The sequence below is a fragment of the Colobus angolensis genome, unplaced genomic scaffold (assembly GCF_000951035.1).
Source record: "Colobus angolensis palliatus isolate OR3802 unplaced genomic scaffold, Cang.pa_1.0 Scaffold51, whole genome shotgun sequence".
In the NCBI taxonomy this organism is placed as follows: domain Eukaryota; kingdom Metazoa; phylum Chordata; class Mammalia; order Primates; family Cercopithecidae; genus Colobus; species Colobus angolensis.
The window spans coordinates 13,737,427-13,755,696 of NW_012118599.1; the positions used below are offsets into that span (position 1 = coordinate 13,737,427).

General features: G+C 50.2%; 1 protein-coding gene across 1 annotated transcript in view; it reads right to left on the reverse strand.

Moving 5' to 3' along the window:
- Positions 1–15,948, reverse strand: part of TTBK1 (tau tubulin kinase 1) — a 44,134-nt gene extending 28,186 nt beyond the window's left edge. Inside the window, exons 1-9 of the mRNA XM_011960440.1 lie at positions 15,280–15,948; positions 9,190–9,337; positions 8,688–8,761; positions 8,343–8,483; positions 7,401–7,505; positions 6,939–7,004; positions 6,408–6,500; positions 6,196–6,321; positions 4,084–4,238 (exon numbers count right to left, since the gene is read on the reverse strand). Coding sequence (XP_011815830.1) covers positions 4,084–4,238; positions 6,196–6,321; positions 6,408–6,500; positions 6,939–7,004; positions 7,401–7,505; positions 8,343–8,483; positions 8,688–8,761; positions 9,190–9,337; positions 15,280–15,387 — 1,016 coding nt within the window. The 5' untranslated portion in view covers positions 15,388–15,948. The remainder of the gene's footprint in view (positions 1–4,083; positions 4,239–6,195; positions 6,322–6,407; positions 6,501–6,938; positions 7,005–7,400; positions 7,506–8,342; positions 8,484–8,687; positions 8,762–9,189; positions 9,338–15,279) is intronic.
- Between the last annotated feature and the right edge of the window lie 2,322 nt (positions 15,949–18,270).

Sequence of the window (18,270 nt, forward strand, 5' to 3'; positions counted from 1 at the left end):
AGGAAGGAAGGAAGGAAGGAAGGAAGGAAGGAAGGAAGGAAGGAAGGATTGATTTTCAAAACAACCAAAAAATTAACAAAATGGCAGTATTAAGTCCTGACCTAGCAATAATTACCTTGAATGCAAATGGATTAAATTGTCTCAAGAAAAGATACAGAGTGGCTTAATGGATTAAAACAGACAAATGAACAGAAAAACAAGACCTGACTAGATGCTACCTACAAGAGACTCACTAGAGCTTTAAGGGCACATACAAACAAAGTGAAGGGATGTAAGAAGATGTTCCATGCAAACGGAACCTAAATATATAAAATGGTCTTTTACAAAATAGACTTTAAGTAAAATACTATCATAAGAGACAACAAAGGTCATTATATCATGATAAAAGTGTGAATTCATCAAGATATAACCATTGTAAATATATGCATCCAATACTGTAGCAGCTAAATATATAAAACAAATATTAGCAGAATTGATGGGAGAAATGAACAGAAATACAATAGTATTAGGGGCTTCAATACCCCATTTTCAACAATGGATAAATCATTGATACAGAAAATCAGTAACAAAACAGCAGACTTAAATAACACTATAGACAAAATGAACACAAGAGACATATACAGAACATTCCATCCAACAGCAGCAGAATACATATTCTTCTCAAGAGTAACACAGCATTCTCTAGGATAGATCATGCATTGGGCCGCAAAATAAATCTTATCAAATTTAAGAAGCTTGAAATCATATTAAGTATCTTTTACAACCAAATCTAGAAGTCAATAATAATAGAAGGCTGGAAAATTCACAAACATGTGGAAATTAAACAATATGCTCCAGAATAGCCAAAGTTAAAGTCAAAGAAATCAAAAGATAAATTTGAAAATATCTTGAGACAAACAAAAATGAAAACACAACATACCAAAATTTAAGGGATGCAGCAAAAGCAGTTCTAAGGAGACAGCTGTGGCAATAAATGTCTACATTAAAAAAAAGAAAGGTCTCACATAAACAACCTACCATTACACCTCAAGGAATGAGAAAAAGAAGAACAAACTAAGACTAAAGTTAGTAGAAGAAACAAAATAACAAAATCAGAGCAGAAATAAATGAAATGGAAACTGGAAAAACAATAGAAAATGTCAATGACATTAAGAGTTTTTTTGTTTTTTTTAAAGATAAAGTTAACAAACCTTTAGTGAGACAAAGGAAAGAGGAGAAAAGACTCATAAAATGAGAAATGAAAAAGGACATGACAAGTGATATCACAAAACACAAAGGATTATAAGAGGGTACTATAAACTATTATATGCGAGCAAATTGGATAATCTGGAAGAAATCAATAAATTCCTAGAAGCATACAACCTATCAAGATTGAATTATGAAATAGAAAATCTAAACAGACCAATAACAAGTAAGGCAATCTAATCAGTTATCAAAAATCTTCTAGGAAAAAAAGCCCAGAAATGGATGACTTTACTGGTGAATTCTTTTAGAAAAGAATTTTCAAACATTTAGAAAAGAATTTATGCCAATCTTTCTCAAACAGTTTGAAAAATTATAGAGAAGTGAACACTTTCAAACCCATTTTATGAGACCAGCTTTGTCCTTGTACCAAAGCCAGATAAACACACTACAAGAAAAGAAAATTACAGGCCAATTCTGATAAACATAGATGCAAATATCCTCACCTCAGTGTTTCCAAAAGGCATATTGTGTTGTCTTTGTAAAATACCAGTAAAAGATTATGTAATACATTATGGATGATACTAAAAAAATTAAAAACAGAATGACCATATTATCAAGCAATCCCATTTCAGGGTGTATATCCAAAGAAAATTTAGTCACTATCTTGAAGATATATCTGTACTTCCATGTTTACTGCAGCATTATTCTCAAAAACCAAGTCATGAACACAACCTAAGTGTCCATTGATGAATGAACGGATAAAGAAATCTGATGTATATGCAATTAAATATTAATCAATTTTTATTTGTTATTTATTTTTAGAGACAGGATTTCATTCTGTCACGCAGACTGGAGTACAGTGACATGATGGTAGCTGATTGTAACCTTGACCTTCTGGGGTCAACTGATCTTCCTGTCTCAGCCTCCTGAGTAGCTAGAACTACAGTCATGTACCACCATGCCTAGCTACTTTATTTATTTATTTATATTTTGTAGATATGAGGTCTCACTATGTTGCCCAGGCTGGTTTCAAACTCTTGCCCTCAAGCAATCCTCCAGTCTTAGCCTCCCAAAGGTCTGAAATTACAGGCATGAGCCACCATTCCAGCTCAATTTTTAAAAGGAAGGAAATCCTGTCATTTGCAATAACTAGGATGAGCCTGGAGAACATTATGCTAACCGAAGTGTCACACACAGAAAGATAAATACTATGTGATCTCACTTATATGTGAAATCTAAAGGAAAAAAAAAAATCAATCTCATAGAAACAGAATAGAAAGTTAGGTATTAGATGTCAGGGCATGGTGGAAATGGGGAGATGTTGGTCAAAGGGTACAAACATGGCAGTTGATGTTCTAGATGAATGAGTTCTAGAGACCTCATGTAAAACATGGTGACTATAGTTAATAATGCCATATTATACACTGAAATTCTCTAAGAAAGTAGATCTTAAGTATTGTCAGCACAAAAATAACAAAAGGTAGCTATGTGAGGTGATGGCTATGTTAACTAACTTTATTGTGGAAATCACTTAGCAATGTGTATGCAGATACCAAAACATACACACCTTGAATACATAAAATTTTTATTTGTCATGTATACCTCAACAAAGCTGAAGAAAATAAAAGAGGGTTTATTGTAGGAATGCATGAATGAATAAATGCCCTAAACAAAATTCGCTACAATACTTGATTTAAAATATAGACTTCATTTATGGACTTTCAGTCTCATTATCATTAAAAAGGATTTATTTTAAGACTTTTGCATATATTTTTTAAAGTAACCATACCATGATTACAGCATACAAATATATATTGTTCACACTATTAATGCACACTAATCCGTCCTCTACCAGCCCCAAAGATAGCCACTATCTTGACGACTAACAATAGAGATTAGTGTCACCTGATTTCTATTAAATACAAATATTTTAAAACAATCTGTAGAGTTTCAAAATTCTCCAAATATATAGAGCCATTTACAAATTAGTTTTGACTTTTTCTTTCTTTTTTTTTTTTTTTTTTTGTGAGACAGAGTCTTGCTCTGTTGCCCAGGCTGGAGTGCAGTGGTGCAATCTTGGCTCACTGCAACCTCTGCCTCCCAGGTTCAAGCGATTCTCCTGATCTCCTGACCTCGTGATCCGCCCGTCTCGGCCTCCCAAAGTGCTGGGATTACAGGCTTGAGCCACCGCGCCCGGCCTGGAGTTCCTTTTAAAATTAGTTTTTTTTTTATTACTATTTTGCAGTCTGGGAGCATAGATGGAAGTTGCCCTGAATATACACTTAAATTTTTTTTTATTTAATCTTCTTTGATGATTAAACTTTAGAGTTCTTTAAGCAATGTCTGGGCAATGTAATGTGCTACCACGTCCTGTTAAGTCTCCTCCCTAAACGTGTCCCCTGAAGCCCCTGCCCACTTCTCTCCTTGGCTCGCTCCCGGGGCTGGGTGGAGAGCCCCTTCTAACTCCAGCTCCTCCCTGGACCACCTGTGTCTTTGTGCCCGTTACATGGTTCTGAAATTGCTGACCCGTCGATTTCAAACATCCCAGACTCAGCTGAGAGTGCTTTGAGGAAAGGAGCTGTAACTTTCAGGTGTATGGCCTCAAGACACGGCCGTTAAATTCATGCATATGCATGATAAGAAAGAGATAAACTGTGGGCCTCAGGTAATTTCACTTGGGGTTCCCTGCTCCCCCAGGGACCCACTGAGGAAGACGCCCACTCTATGATCAGATTGAGGGTGGAGATGTGGCAGAGTTTCCCGAAGTCCCGAACTCCACTAAGGATAGGAAAGACAGCCAAGCGAGTCCAGGTAGGAAGAGAGGAGAGGAGAGGACCGCCTGCCCTCTTAGGTAACAGCTCCAGGCAGTGGCTGGTGGCTCCCCTTCCTGAGACTCACCCAAACATGGCTGCCGTCTGCCGGGTGTTCTGCTGGGGTGGGGTAGAGGTGCTCGTGGACAGGAGGGCATCGGTGCCTGCCTTCTCCCAGTCAAAGGCCTCATTCTCAGCAATGCCCCGTTCCTTCATGCTGTTCTCAAACACCGACATGATCAACTGCAGGGGGTGAGGGTGGTGGGAGGACAAAGAGGTGATCTGGGGGCTAGCCAGGAGGAAGGGGCAATTGCTGGGATCATAGGGGGAAGACAGGAACCTTCCAGGACAGGAATGGCCCTGGAGGGGGCATTGGAAGGAGAAGGGCACATTGATTTTAAATGAAAACATGCACATGATATGCAAATAAACATGCAAATTATCATCTTGGATTAAGCCCCACTGAGTGGACATGAACCCTCTGAGATCTGTCCCCTGGTTACCATCTCCAAACCTCCTCTGCCATTTCCACCATGTCGGCAACCCTAAACCACTGGGAGTTTCCAAACCCACGCATGGGTGCTGCCTCTACACAGACTGCCCCTCTGCTGGGGCGCCTCTCCCACTCATCCTCTCCTCTCTGCAGCTTCCCTTCTCTTCACCATATATTCTCTCCACCATACAGCTGCCCTACAGGGCACAGTGCATCCGTTTGAATTGTCCACATGCCTATCTGTCAACTCTGCATCCCTGGCAGCCAGCACAGGGCCCCAGCCTGGGGGGTGCTTGCAGCTGTGCGGCCTTGGGGATCCCGTGAGGCTAAGCCAAGATCAGGGGGCATCTCTGTGAGGCTCTGTGTTCAGGAGGTGGCAGACAGCTATAGACCCTCTGAAGTCCCCAGAACACTCCACTTCTGGCTTGGCTGTCTCCAGAGCACAGGGCAGGTTCTCTCTGCTGACAGGACCCGCTTGATTGAGTGCGTCCTGTGTGTCTGAGGCTGTCTCTGCTCCCACAGTGCGCAGCAGCGTGCCTGGTAGATAGTGGATCCCAGGCAGAACACTGCTGATGTTTTCCCCATTCTCTGATCAGGGTCAGTGGGTCCCATGGGGTGTGGTGATGGAGGCTTGGAAAGAACACTGGACTCGGAGTCAGAAGATGTGCCTGAGCCCAGCCCTGCTCCTAACCACAATATTAGGCCTCAGTTCCCTCATCTATGAAATGGGCATGATCATCCCACTTGCCTCCCGCAGAGTTGTCACGTAAAGTACTTAAAAGCATTTGGCTTCATTAATTGTTTTTGTTTATTTGTTTGTTTGTTTGAGATGGAGTCTTGCTCTGTCACCCAGGCGGGAGTGCTGTGGTTTAATCTTAGCTCACTGCAACCTCCACCTCCCAAGTTCAAGCGATTCTTATACCTCAGCGTACTGAGTAGCTGGGATTACAGGTACCCACCATCTCGCCTGGCTAATTTTTGTATTTTTAGTAGAAACAGGGTTTCACCATGTTGGCCAGGCTGGTCTTGAACTCCTGATCTCAAGTGACCCGACCGCCTCGGTCTCCCAAAGTGCTGGGATTACAGGTGTGAACCACTGCACCAGCCAGCTTCATTAATTGTTAAGAGCTGGGGCTGGGCACAGTGGCTCACGCCTGTAATCCCAGCACCTTGCGGGGCTGACGCAGGTGGATCACAAGGTCAGGAGCTCGAGTTCACCTGACCAACATGGTAAAACCCCATCCCAACTAAAACTACAAAAATTAGCCGGGCATGGTGGCACATGCCTATAGTCTCAGCATTCGGGAGGCTGAGGCAAGAGAATTGCTTGAACCTGGGCGGTGGAGGCTGCAGTGAGCAGAGGTCGCGCCACCGCACTCCAGCCTGGGTGACAGAGCAAGACTCTGTCCCAAAAAAAAGAGAGAGAGCTGGAATAAGAATATAAGGAGCATTCATTATCATCAAAGGCTTGCTTGGAAGCTTAAATGAGTTAATACATGAAAAGCACTGAGAACAGGGTAAGCTCCTGATAAATCTTGGCTGTGACTAGTTTACAAGAGCATCCATGCCTTTAATGCAATTAGAAGACAGGGGGAGAGGCTTGGGGACAAAGTGGAGCCGTGGAACCTCAGCAGGAGCGAGGTCTGCTGGGGGCAGTCACCTACAGAGTGCTGTCTAGGGAGCAGGGGCAGGGTAGCAGGCTCCCACCTGGTAGTCAGGCTTGGTAAAGTAGTCGAGGCTGGCAATGTGGTCCAAGAAGAGGTGGAACTCTGACGGCATGTGCTTCAGCAGCATCCGGTGCTCATACTTCTCCTTGATCATCCCTACCTGCTCCTAGAGGCAAGAGGCCACAGGGAGATGGAGCCCCAGCTGCCCCCAAACCCCTTCTGCCACTTCAGACCCAGCTGTCTGGGGCTCACCTTGTCCTTGATCTTCCTCCAGGGCAGCTGGCCCACCGCAAACTCCACCAGCATGTAGAATAGGGACCACAGGTCATCATGGCGGCCCATCTCCTGGAGGTGGGGGAAGGGAGTCACCTGCAGCTCTCAGGTCCTTCCCTTGGAATGGATGGCTGACCCTTCTCTGAGGGGCATCTGTCAGGGAGGCCTGACACCCAGTCCCCTAAGGACAGAACTGGGGTCTCCCTAAGGCCACAGCTCCGTCCCCAACCCTCCAACACACACACGAGTCCCATAGCCAAAACTACCGCGTGTGCTTCCTCACCCGACAGGGGTCTGTAGTGAGAACAGAGAGGATGGGGTTCCCGAAACAAATGAAGAAGGGGATGCTGAGTCTGCCACAGAGGGGCCTTCCTCCAACCCAGGGTCTCTGGGGTGGCAGATTGCAGCCCCTGCCCCACTCTCCTCTCCCCACCCCTCCCCAGCAGTACACTGCACCCCGACCTTGCCCCTCCCACCTCCACATCCCGCAGCCCGGTCTTTGCCACTCACCCGGTTCTTGTGGGCATTGACCGAGGCATAGCGAACAGTTCCTCGAAACCCGGCCACATTCCGAGGCTGCAGAAGGGAGACCACCAAGAACGTCACCCACTATGCCCTCATCTCAGCCACCTCTCAACCCTGCCGTCAAGTCTAACTCTTCACCCTGACCACCTCCCCTGGCTGACGAGGCGGGCTTGCTCTCTGACCTTCCAGTCCTAAACCCGCCTGCTGACCCTGCTCCCTGCCCAGAGGGGGCAGGAAAATCACAAGGTATGGATGTGGCATCCCCCAAGAGTACAGGCTAACAGAGAGAGGGGACAGGCCAAGTGTGGACCCCAGAGCTGGGTGGTGCTGACACTGAACACAAGGCCAGGCCAGCTTAGGCAGGCGCAAGAAAAGTGGGTGAAGGGTCCCCAGATCTGGGAGTAAGGGGGAGTCCTCCACTGTCCTCCCCACCCCGACGGTACTCACGGGCCGCACATCCCCCGTGGTGTTGGTGTACTGCCGGGCCAGCCCGAAGTCCAGCATATAGCACTTCCTGTAGGTGGAGGGCAGCCTGCCCATGGCAAAGTTTGACTAGGGGAGACAGCAGCTGTGAGCCCTGGGGGCCCCAACCCCAGCTGGGCAAACTCAAGGGGTACCAAGAAACAGCTCTGCAGCTGGTGAAGGGCCTTCAGCCCCACATTCACTCGCCCGCAAGGAAATGTCAGTATTCACATGTGGGCACCAGGTCACAGCCTCTCATCTGAGGGGTGGGTGTGATCATCCCCATTATAGAGATGAGGAAACTGAAGGTCAAAGGGCTTGGGGAGCATCTCTGAGATCACACAGCAAGTGGTGACTCAGCCAAGTCTGCCCGGCTCCACATTTTTGGGACTCCCCAGCAGGGCAGTGTGATTTGGTGTAACTGGTGTGGCTGCCCAAGGCAGCAGGCCTGCTGGGTGACCTTGCGCCATTCAACTAACCTTTCTGGGCCTCAGTTTTCATCTCTTTAAGTAGGAGATTTTTCCTAGCACAAAGATTCAAGATGCCACAAAATCAGCTACTTGGAACTCCTTGCCAAGCCCCAGCCCCTCAGTCCCCTTCCCTCGATCCCTCCATCCTTTTCCAGCCCCCTTCACCTTCCTAGGTTCCAGGACTCTCAGGTCAGGGGCAAGGGATAAGGAATAGAAGGGAAGAACAGAGGAGAGGCCTGGGCATGGCCGAGGGGCAGGCAGGGGTGCATGCTCCTGGGAAGCAGGGGAGAGGAAGAGATGGGGCCTGGGAAGGAGAGCAGGAGGGGCTTGGGGAGAAGAGGCTGTCCCATCACAAGTCCCAACCATGGTTGCAGAGGAGAAACCAGGAGACCCAGGGAGAGAGTTGGGGGTGTGTTCTGGAGGAGGGAACAGAGAGGCGTGTTGGGGCAGTGCTCACAGGCTTGATGTCACGATGCAGGAAGCCCACAGAGTGGATGGCCTCGATGGACTCCAAGATCTGCTTGCCCAGCCGCAACGTGGTGCTCAGCGTGAAGGTGCCTCGCGGCTGGCTGCGGCGCAGGTCGGCCAGGTTCCGACCCTGCATCGGGGTGGGGGTGGGGGGTAGACTCACCCTCAGCTGCCATCCCAGACACCACCATTGTGATACTCTTCCCAGTCACACCCCCAAAGGGTCGTGCCCACTCCCCTCTCCCAGGGCCACAGTCTCCCTTCCTTTCCCCTACCCTGGAGTCACAGCCCAAGCTCTTAGAGAGGGGAGGGAGGATGGGCCACGGGGACTTACCTGGAGCTGCATCACTACATAGTTAAACTTCTCGTTCCTGCCACAGCCAATGAACCTGCACACATGGTCCTTCCCTGAGGGGCAAAGACACAGATCTTCCAGCTGTTACTCTTTCTTCCTCACTTCCAAGTGAGGAAGAAACCCATCTCACTTCTAAGATGGGTTCCTAGTGCACTCTTGATTCCTGGTCCCTCTTGATTCCTGGCCCTGTGAGTGCCTCTCTCACCACCTCCCTGGCCCTAGCCTCATCATGTCTCCTAGACTCCAGCTTCATCACTTCTTTGATCACCAACCCGGCCTTCTGCTCCATCACTCTCTTAGACCCCGGTCCCATCTCTCTTAGACTCTGGCTCCATCACCTCCCCCTTAGCTCCTGGCTCCATCCCCTCTTCCCTCTACCACACCACATCTCCTCCCTCACCCCAGCTTCTGATCTCATCGCCTCTCTTAGCCCCTGCCTTCATCATCTCTTCCCTCCCATTCCCCTGCCCGAGGCCCGAACCTTGCAGCTTCTTCAGCACAGCCACCTCCATCTTGAGGACCTGCTTGGGCTGCTGGGCTGACTCCACCTTGAGGGCCACATTCTCCCTGGTCAGCAGGTCCATGGCCTCGTAGATCTCACCAAAGCCCCCGCCCCCGATCTTTTTCAGCTATGAAGATGAGGGGATAGGGTGTTCAGGGATCAGTCTGAACAGCTCTTCATCCCACCCGCTGCTGAGTTGCATCCTTCATTGGTGGGGAAGTGGGGTATCTTTTTTTTTTCTTTTTTTTTTTTTTGAGATGGAGTCTCACTTTGTTGCCCAGGCTGGAGTGCAGTGGTGCAATCTCGGCTCACTGCAACCTCTGCCTCCCGTGTTCAAGCAATTCTCATGCCCAAGTCTCCTGAGAAGCTGGGACCACAGGTGCCTGCCACCACGCCGTCCTAATTTTTTATATTTTCAGTAGAGACGGGGTTTCACCATGTTGGCCAGGCTGGTGTCAAACTCCTGACTTCAGGTGATCCAGCCGCCTTGGCCTCCCAAAGCGCTGGGATTACAGGCATGAGCCACTGCACCTGGCCAGAAGGGGGTATCTTTGAAGGGGAGAACCTCATGTCTCTCTTCTTTGCCCCACCCCATCAGCACCCCACCTCCTCTCCTAGTGCCCTGGGACAGACACCTCAGCTCCTGAGCAACCACACACACACACACAGGGCCAGATGTCAGAGTGGGTAGTAGGAAAGGGTAAAAGACCTGTGACCCCATATAGATATGGAGAAAGCCTAATGTAGGATTCTAAGGGGACCCTGGCCTGCCCTTGACCTTTTCTTCTCTAGAAGGACAACAGATATTATGTTCCCCCATCCCCTGTGTAGACTGAGCAACCCCTATCCAGAAGGAAAACCAATTCCAGGACCTCCCATCCTCAGGGCGGATTGATTACCTGGGGAAGCAGGCACTTCCTGGGGTTGGCAGCCCACCGAGAGTCATAAGAAGGAGAGAGTATTTGGGCAAGGGGATTCAACAAAGGGTGTTCGTGGCCCATGCTCACTGCGGAAGCTCACATCACTCCCTAGGTCAGATGCCCACAACCAGAATGAGCCTCTTCTCTAGGGCAGGGGGTACTGTGGGAGCGTGGTGGGACCGGGGCCTGGAGGGAATGGAGCAGCAGTCTGACCCTCTTGGCCTCCCACTCCAGCCTCCCAAAGCAGGCATGAGAAAGGCAGGGAGGAGAACCACAATAAAGTGAAGGAAGAGCTGGCAGGGAGCCGAGCAAAGCTGAGTTCTGGGGAGGGTCTCAAAATCATTTCAGCTCAGAGGCCCGGGGGTCCTGGAGGGTGAGGGATCTGCTGGCAGGCATGGGGAGCAGGGAGAAGGTGCTGATTTCCAAGCTGAGACTGGTTTGGTTTAAGAAAGATGTACATGACCTCAGAGGAGGTCCACTGAAAAAAAAAAGAAAGAAGGATGGAGAGCTTGATGCTCACCCCCTCGGGGAGCTGCCTCAGTTGGGGCCTGTCCGCTCTGTGCACCTTCCCAAACCCTCGTTCTGTCCTGCTGGCTTATAACTCTGATCAACCTGCAGACTCTGGCCGCTCAGCCTCCTGCATCTCTGAACTTGCCCCAAACATCTGTTCAGCCCTCAGATGCCTTGTGATTGTTTAGTGGTGGTTGACACTGAGGAATGGAGGGAGGAAGACCCACCAGGCAGAGCTGGAGGGCTGGGAGTTTCCAGGTTACCATTGAACTCACTCCAGAAAGAGACAGGAGCAGGAAGGGAAGATTTGGAAAAGAAGCAGAATGCTGGGTGGGAACTTCAAGGTGCTTGTGTCTGGGAAGGAGACAGGGAAAGAGCAAGGAGGAAGAACAGTGAGAAACCAGAGTTCCTTTCTCCTGGAGATGAAATTTAAAGGCAGGATTTCAGAGCCAAGAGGGGACAGACTCAGACTCACGGGAAACAACAGCCTGTCTGCCTCTGGGGTACTTTAAACTCTGGGGAGATGCAAATATCTTCTAGATTCCTTTATGGTTTGCTTGTATGAGAAGAGAGGAAAGGGCAAAGGGGAGGGGACAACCACATCTTTTCTCACAGATGTCATCTCAGTTAATCCCCAAAGGTTCCTGGCAACACAGATGATGAAGGTCATGTGATTCCCCATTTTGCACAGAAGGAAAACCAAGGCACGGGAAGTGCAATACCTTTTCCCACGTCACACTGCTAGTTAATAGCAAAGGCAGGTCCAAGCGCGGTGGCTCATGCCTGTAATCTCAACACTTTGGGAGGCTGAAGCGGGTGGATCACCTGAGGCCAGGAGTTTGAGCCCAGCCTGGCCAACATGGCGAAACCCCATCTCTATCTAAAACTACAAAACACTAGCGGGGCGTGGTGGTGGGCACCTGTAATCCCAGCTACCTGGGAAGCTGAGGCAGAAGAATCGCTTGAACCTGGGAGGCGGAGGCTGCAGTGAGCCAAGATCACACCATTGCACTCCAGCCTGTGCAACAAGAGAGAAACTTCATCTCAAAAAAAAAAAAAAAAAGCAATGCCAGGTTTCATTTAAACCCAGGCAATCAAATGCAGAATCCGTAATGTTGCAGAATCCATAATGTTACAGAAACTGCGGACCCATCAACATTAAAAGTGTGAGTGCTGAGATTCAAGCCCAGATCTGCCGGGCTCCGAAATCATTGCTAGAGATAAGTCAGGAAGGCTCGGGACAGCCAAGACATTTATGACACCTACTTCCCAATTTCCCAGGGTGCCCTGGGGTATTTCTCTACCACCTTCGTTTCCCAGCAGAGCCTATTTCTCCTTCTTTACTCCCCTCCTTCCCCACCCACCCCCCACCCATTATGGAACTTCCATAAGACAGGGAACTGGGTGTCTTCACCACCCACTCCACCAACATCCCTTCTCCTTTTCACCACAGCTAGGGCAGACTTACACATGAGACACAGTGACTAGGCCCCTGATAACTCTAGGGGGTCCATGAAAATGTTTTAATTTCTTTTAAAATCATAAAGGAAGCTGGGTATGGTGCCTCATGCCTGTAATCCCACAACTTTAGGAGGATGAGGAGGGTGGATCACTTGAGGTCAGGAGTTTGAGACCAGCCTGGCCAACATGGGGAAACCCCATCTCTACTAAAAATACAAAAATTAGCCGGGTGTGGTGGCGGTTGTCTGTAATCCCAACTACTCAAGAGGCTGAGGCATAAGAATTGCTTGAATCTGGGAGGCAGAGGTTGCAGTGAGCCGAGATCTCATCACTACACTCAAGCCTGGGCGACAGAGTGAGACCCTGTCTCAAAAAAATAAAATAAAATAAAAAATCATCAGGGGAAAAAAATGAACCTTTAGGTCAAAGAGAACAATCTAGTATATAATATTAATATATTCATCTTTATACCAATGCAGTCATAAAATACAATTTTAAGTACTTTCTTATGGAGGAAGGGGTCCAAGAAAGTCACAATGTGGCCCTGCCCACAGTCCAGTAATAGGAATATTCTCTCAATTTCCCTTTTCTTCACTCCTGCTAAATTTTACATGATCCCAGGCCCTGCTGAAGGACCTCCCTAAACTAGAGGAGAAATATGACACAATAGGATCAGCATTGGTCCTTGGGAGGAAGGAGACCTGGTTTCTTGGGCAGCTCTGGGTGGCCTGGGGTGAGTTTCATAAACTCTCTGAGCCTCCACTCTTCCTCCTCTGTAAAATGAAGAGAGTTGGACTAGAATTGGTCACAAAGGTTTCTTCGGCTCAGTGGTCCTGATTCTTGGATGGGCTGATTCTTGTCAGACAGACCTAGTCATGGAGACTTGGCAAATTAGCTAAGCAATTTCCTCAGTTTCCACACCTGTGAAATGGGATTAATAAATGGGAATACAAATCTACTTGGTAAGTTCTTGAGACAATGCACATAAGGCATTTTGCACAGTGCCTGAAAACAGTGAATGCTCAAAGCAAATACTAAGTCATTATTACTATTATTGTTTGCTATTCTGATTCTGAGAAGCACCCCTCAAGATGAATAAAATGTTATTATTTTATTTTATGTTTTTAGAGACAGGTTAACCAAGCTGGATTTGAACTCCTGGGCTCAAGCGATCCTCCTGCTTCAGCCTGCCAAGTATTGAGGATTTATTTATTTATTTATTTAGAGGCAGAGTCTCGCTCTGTCGCCCAGGCTGGAGTACAATGGCATGATCTCAGCTCACTGCAACCTCTGCCTCCCAGGTTCAAGTGATTCTCCTGCCTCAGCCTCCCCGGTAGCTGGGATTACAGGCGCCCGCCGCCTGGCCCGGCTAATTTTTGTATTTTTAGTAGAGATGAGGTTTCACCATGTTGGCCAGCCTGGTCTCAAACTCGTGACCGCAAGTGATCCTCCCACCTCGGCCTCCCAAAGTGCTGGGATTACAGGTGTGGGCCACCATGCCTGGTCCCTGTATTTATTTTTAAATGCCACATCTAGTGCCACTGACCCCCATTTTCTCCTGGCCACCGAGATCTATGGGCAGTTTGCCTTGGTTCTTGAGCTCTGCCTCCCACCTCAGTGCCATCCTCTCCGGGAACAGGTTGAAGGGAGGCATGTGGCCGGCCCCTCACCCTCTCTAACTCTCCAGGGGCGGGGGTCGGCGGTGAGGAGAGGTCGATATGCTTGCCCTCCCCCCAGCTACCCGCTCCATTTCGCTCCCCACTCATCTTCCACGCCTTCTCTCAGAAATCACAAAAAAGTTCCAGCCTAAACTCACACGTGTGTAAAAACTGTCTTTCCCTCACCACTTCGGTGTAAATGTCATTCTACCTCCAATCCGCCAGAAACTAAGCTCGGGTGCCAGAGGCCCCGAGGTCTCGGAGGAACACTCCTCTCTTTGCCAGATCCTCGTTCCTTTTATTACCTCCCTGGCTCTTCCTCCCCCATTTCTGTACTCTCCCTCTCAGGAAGTCCCCCCTCGGGACAGAAACAGCCCATTTCCTCATCCCTTGAGGACCCCTAGAAGTCTCCTCCTCTTCACCCCTTCCACTCCCAACCCCCAGTCCCAGAGACGTCTCTGAAAACGCCGCCACCGTTGCCTCTTTCTAGGCTTCTAGGGGACCTGCACGGCCGATGGCTGTTGCCGTGGAGACCCGCCTGCACCCGGGCCTCACCCTCCTTTCCAACCCCGCACTCCCGTGAGCTGAGCCTCCCCCTACTAAAGCAAGCGGGCGCGCACACTCGCAAGCACACACGCACACACACACACGCACATACACACGACTCGGAGTGTACCTGACCTCTGCTGTTCTCCCTCCCCTCCTCCTGGCTTCCCACTCCGGTGCAGTCCCACAGGCTCACACACGGGTTCCCCCACACTGCCGCCCACAGTCCGCCCCACATTATCCTGCTCCCACAATAAGAGGACACCAGAGCGCTATTAAGTGACGGAAAAAGGGGGGGTGATTTACAGTAGGTCTCCCTCCCCAAACGCTATCATTCCCCCAGCCCTCACGCGCCCCCTCCCAGGCAGGCCCGGTTCCCGAGGAGGCTGACACTACAACTCCCAGCAGGCCCAGCAGCCCGAAGCCCTGGGCTGGAGGAGCAGGGCACGCCGGGAGATGGAGTCTCGCCGTGCTGCACCTGCCGCAGGACCCGGCGAGGGGAGGAGGCTGGATGGAGAAGATGGAGTGCGGGTGCGGCGGGAGCAGCCTGCAGGGCCTCTTTCCCTAAACACAAGCCTTTCCGTCCTCTGCGGAAGCGGAGGGACACATGCTCGTCCACTGCCCTTCTCCAAGGTCCGTCAGAGAAAAAGCTCCCTCCCCCACCGCTCTTCCTCGTCCCCACACTGGCCTCTGCAGCTCCTGCATCCAACCAGGAGTTGTTCCAGGCTTGGCCTGACCAACGTGACCTAGCGGGGAGAGGGGTGATAGAGGGCGGGGCTGAAGATAGGGCACTGGGAGAAAGCTATTGTCCACATGTGGTGGCAAAAATAATGACCTGCAAGCAGTATGCAAATGAGCTTAGAGGCACCTCCCTCTTAGGGTAGGGGAGCGGAGGGCACTGGTTTTAACAAGTCTTCAGGTCCTCGCCTCCCTCCCCGCTACCCTCCCTCTGCCCCGCCGGGTCACTCACTCACCACCTTCCAGCGATCCTTGACCACGTAGTTGGCCGGCAGGATGTCGGCCTGCTCCCCTCCCCCACTCATGTTGGTTTCGTCCTTAAGGGCGGCCGCTAGGCACTGCATCCGCCAGCCAGAGGGAGGGGTGTCCGCAGGGCCTGCCCTGAGGGGGCCATCTACCTAGGGGAGTGCGGAGGGGCTGTGAGGGCGGGCTGCCGACCCAGGACCACCTGGCAGATAATGGAGGAGAGGAGCTCCACTTCTGCTCCGCATTCTTCCTGGTCCCACTGGACAGATGCTCCAGGAGTTACCAGGGGAAAGATTGTATAAAGGCCAGTGCAAGGGAGGTACAGACTACGAACTGGAGATGGTTAAAATCAGCAACAGGACACACATGTTGACCAATGAAGAAGAGGAAAATGACAGTGAACAGGCCGAAGGGAAAGAGAGATATGCTAACTGATGCCAGGAAGACTTGCTGACCAACGGAGCATACCAGACTGGGATCCTCTCCCTTGTAGGGGAGGCCTGGGCCTTGGCTCCCCCTTAGGGGAGTCCCTGTGTCACAAAATGTCCATGGAGCTGTGCAACGGAGGCTTAGTGAAAAGGGAAGACCTGTCACTCAAGGGGTGACCCATGGGACACCGACACCAACGTGACCTGCTAATCAGCCCTGAGAGATGTGGTAATCAAGAAAATGAGGGAAGGCACTAAAGCCCCTTGAGGGTGGTTTTAACTGAGGGGGATGCAGGTGCTGAGAGGCACACACCTTTCTCAGGGTGAGCTGAACCCACTGACACAGCCATGGGGTTGGGAGGTCAGGATATGAGAGATGAGGTGAACACAGGTGACAGACTCAAGACATGGATGTCAGATGGACAGCAGCCTGTGGCCACTCCAGAGGGACAGAGGTGGGCTGAATTGGGGAGGGCAGGAAAATGGGAGGGGCCTAGCAGAAAGCAGGAGGAGTGAAAGGGACAGCAGGTCTGGGTGGGCATGGGGTGAGAGAGCCTCTGACCACACCTTTCTGTGTCTGCTTAGGAATCAACAAGAAAGAACACAGCTCTCCTCGAATTAGGACAGGTAGAAGTTGGATATCAGGGAGAGTTTCCCAATGGCAGGGGTTGGGAGAGCCAGGCAGATGTTACCGGAGAAATGCCCATGTATGCGTGTGCATATGTCTGTGTGTGTATCTGTGCATGTATCCTTCTGTGTGTGTATGTGCCTTTGTGTGTCTTTCTTTGTCTATCTTTTCTGTGTGTCTGTCTGCTTTTCTACATGTATCTATGTGTCTGTATGTGCTTGTGTGTGTTTTGTGTCTGTCTGTGTGTGATGTGCATGTGTGTAGGCAAGGGGCCAGAAGACATGACTTTCTGAGATCTCTGCCAAGCCGGGACAGAATTTGGAACCAGGATATTTTCCTCTTCTCTTTCCCTCACACTTTTTAGAAGCACACTACTGTGCCCTCACAATGACCCTGAAGAGTCACAAATAGAGAAAGAGGGAAGTTACTTAGGCTGGGGTTTGGGGGTTGTGGGTTGGGGGAGGAAGGTGGCTAAAGAGATCTATAGATGGGGTAGGAACTACATAAACCCCCCTTTCCTTGGGATGAAATAACTTCCCAGGGCTCCTGCATCTAGACATCATGCCATAGGGGACAGGGTGGGACATGGAGGTGTGGAAACCACCTTCCAATTCATGATGGGCCACTGTGGACAAATGGAGAAGGGATCTTCATGGGGAGGGATGCTGCCACTCCTTTTCTCTTTCTTCAAATGACTAAGCTGAGCTGTTTCCTCCAATCCTTACAACTTCAGAGCATCAGGACTTCCCTCCTTCTGCCAAAGTGGGATATGGGGCATCAGGAATTTGAAGGGCAGTGAGGGCAACGGCAGGATGAAGGGAGAGGTAGGGATGGGGCTTCTGGAATAAAGGTGGAGGAGACAGGTTGAGGACAAGACTGAAGAAGCAGTTGAACTGGTGGGAGGGAGCCTTCAGAAGTTGAACTGGGTGAACTCTGTGTGGGCTTTCCAGTCCTGGGACAGTGGATCTCTTAGGTTGATAAGGAAAATTTGTGTCCTGCTCCCATTTTATAGATGAGCAAACCAAAAAGAAACAGATGAGGCAAGAGAAGGAAGAGTGGAGCCAGGAAGATAAATGAGGGTTACCTGCCTCTCCCTCTCCACTATCCTTCTCTCTGTGTGTGAGGACTATGCTCAGCAGAGACTGGGTTGGATAATACAAACACGCGACACTTGGTTGCCCCGTTACTGCCGCCTCAGGCCCCTATGTGCGATGGGAGCATGGGCGCATGGTGAAGGCGAGGGCTTGTGCAGTTTGTATGAATATCTGTCAGAGAGTGCAGGTAGGAGCATGTGGGGCCAGTGATGGTACATAGCGGTAGGTGGAAGTGGTGGGAACTCATCATGGCCTGTGGATACAAGTGTTGATGTGTAACTCTGCAAGGTGTCAGCAGGTGTGTGTGGGAATATGGGAGCCCAGGTAAGGAGAGGTGATGGAGACCAGCGAGAGGTGATGGGGACAGGTGAAAGAGGTGTGGAGGGAGGCAGAGGGGAATGTCAGGGATGAGGAGCAACAGGATTAGAGGAGGGGGTGGGTAGGATAGAGACTGGTGAGAGATAACGATGACAGGCAAAGAAGAGATAAGACCATGGGAGGGATTTCTGGGCACAGTTGAGGGGGTGAGGAAGTAGGTAAGAAGACAGGTGGGAGGCATGGAGGGACTGAGGACAGGGAGGGGGGTTACGGAGACAGCCGAATGACTCGTCAGGGGTGACAGGAGAGCCAGGGGTGAAGCCATGGGGACAGGGGACGAGGTGAGTGGGGAGGAGCAAAGTGCCTGGAGGATGGGTTGGGGAGGGAGGTCTGTGTGCTGGGGACAGGGAGCGGCTCCAGGCCTCTGCGCGGCCCAGGCGGTGTAGGCCAGCGTCCCAGCCCAGCGGGCGGCGACAGCAGCGCGGAGGGGAGCCCAAGAAGGCTGCGCTGGGA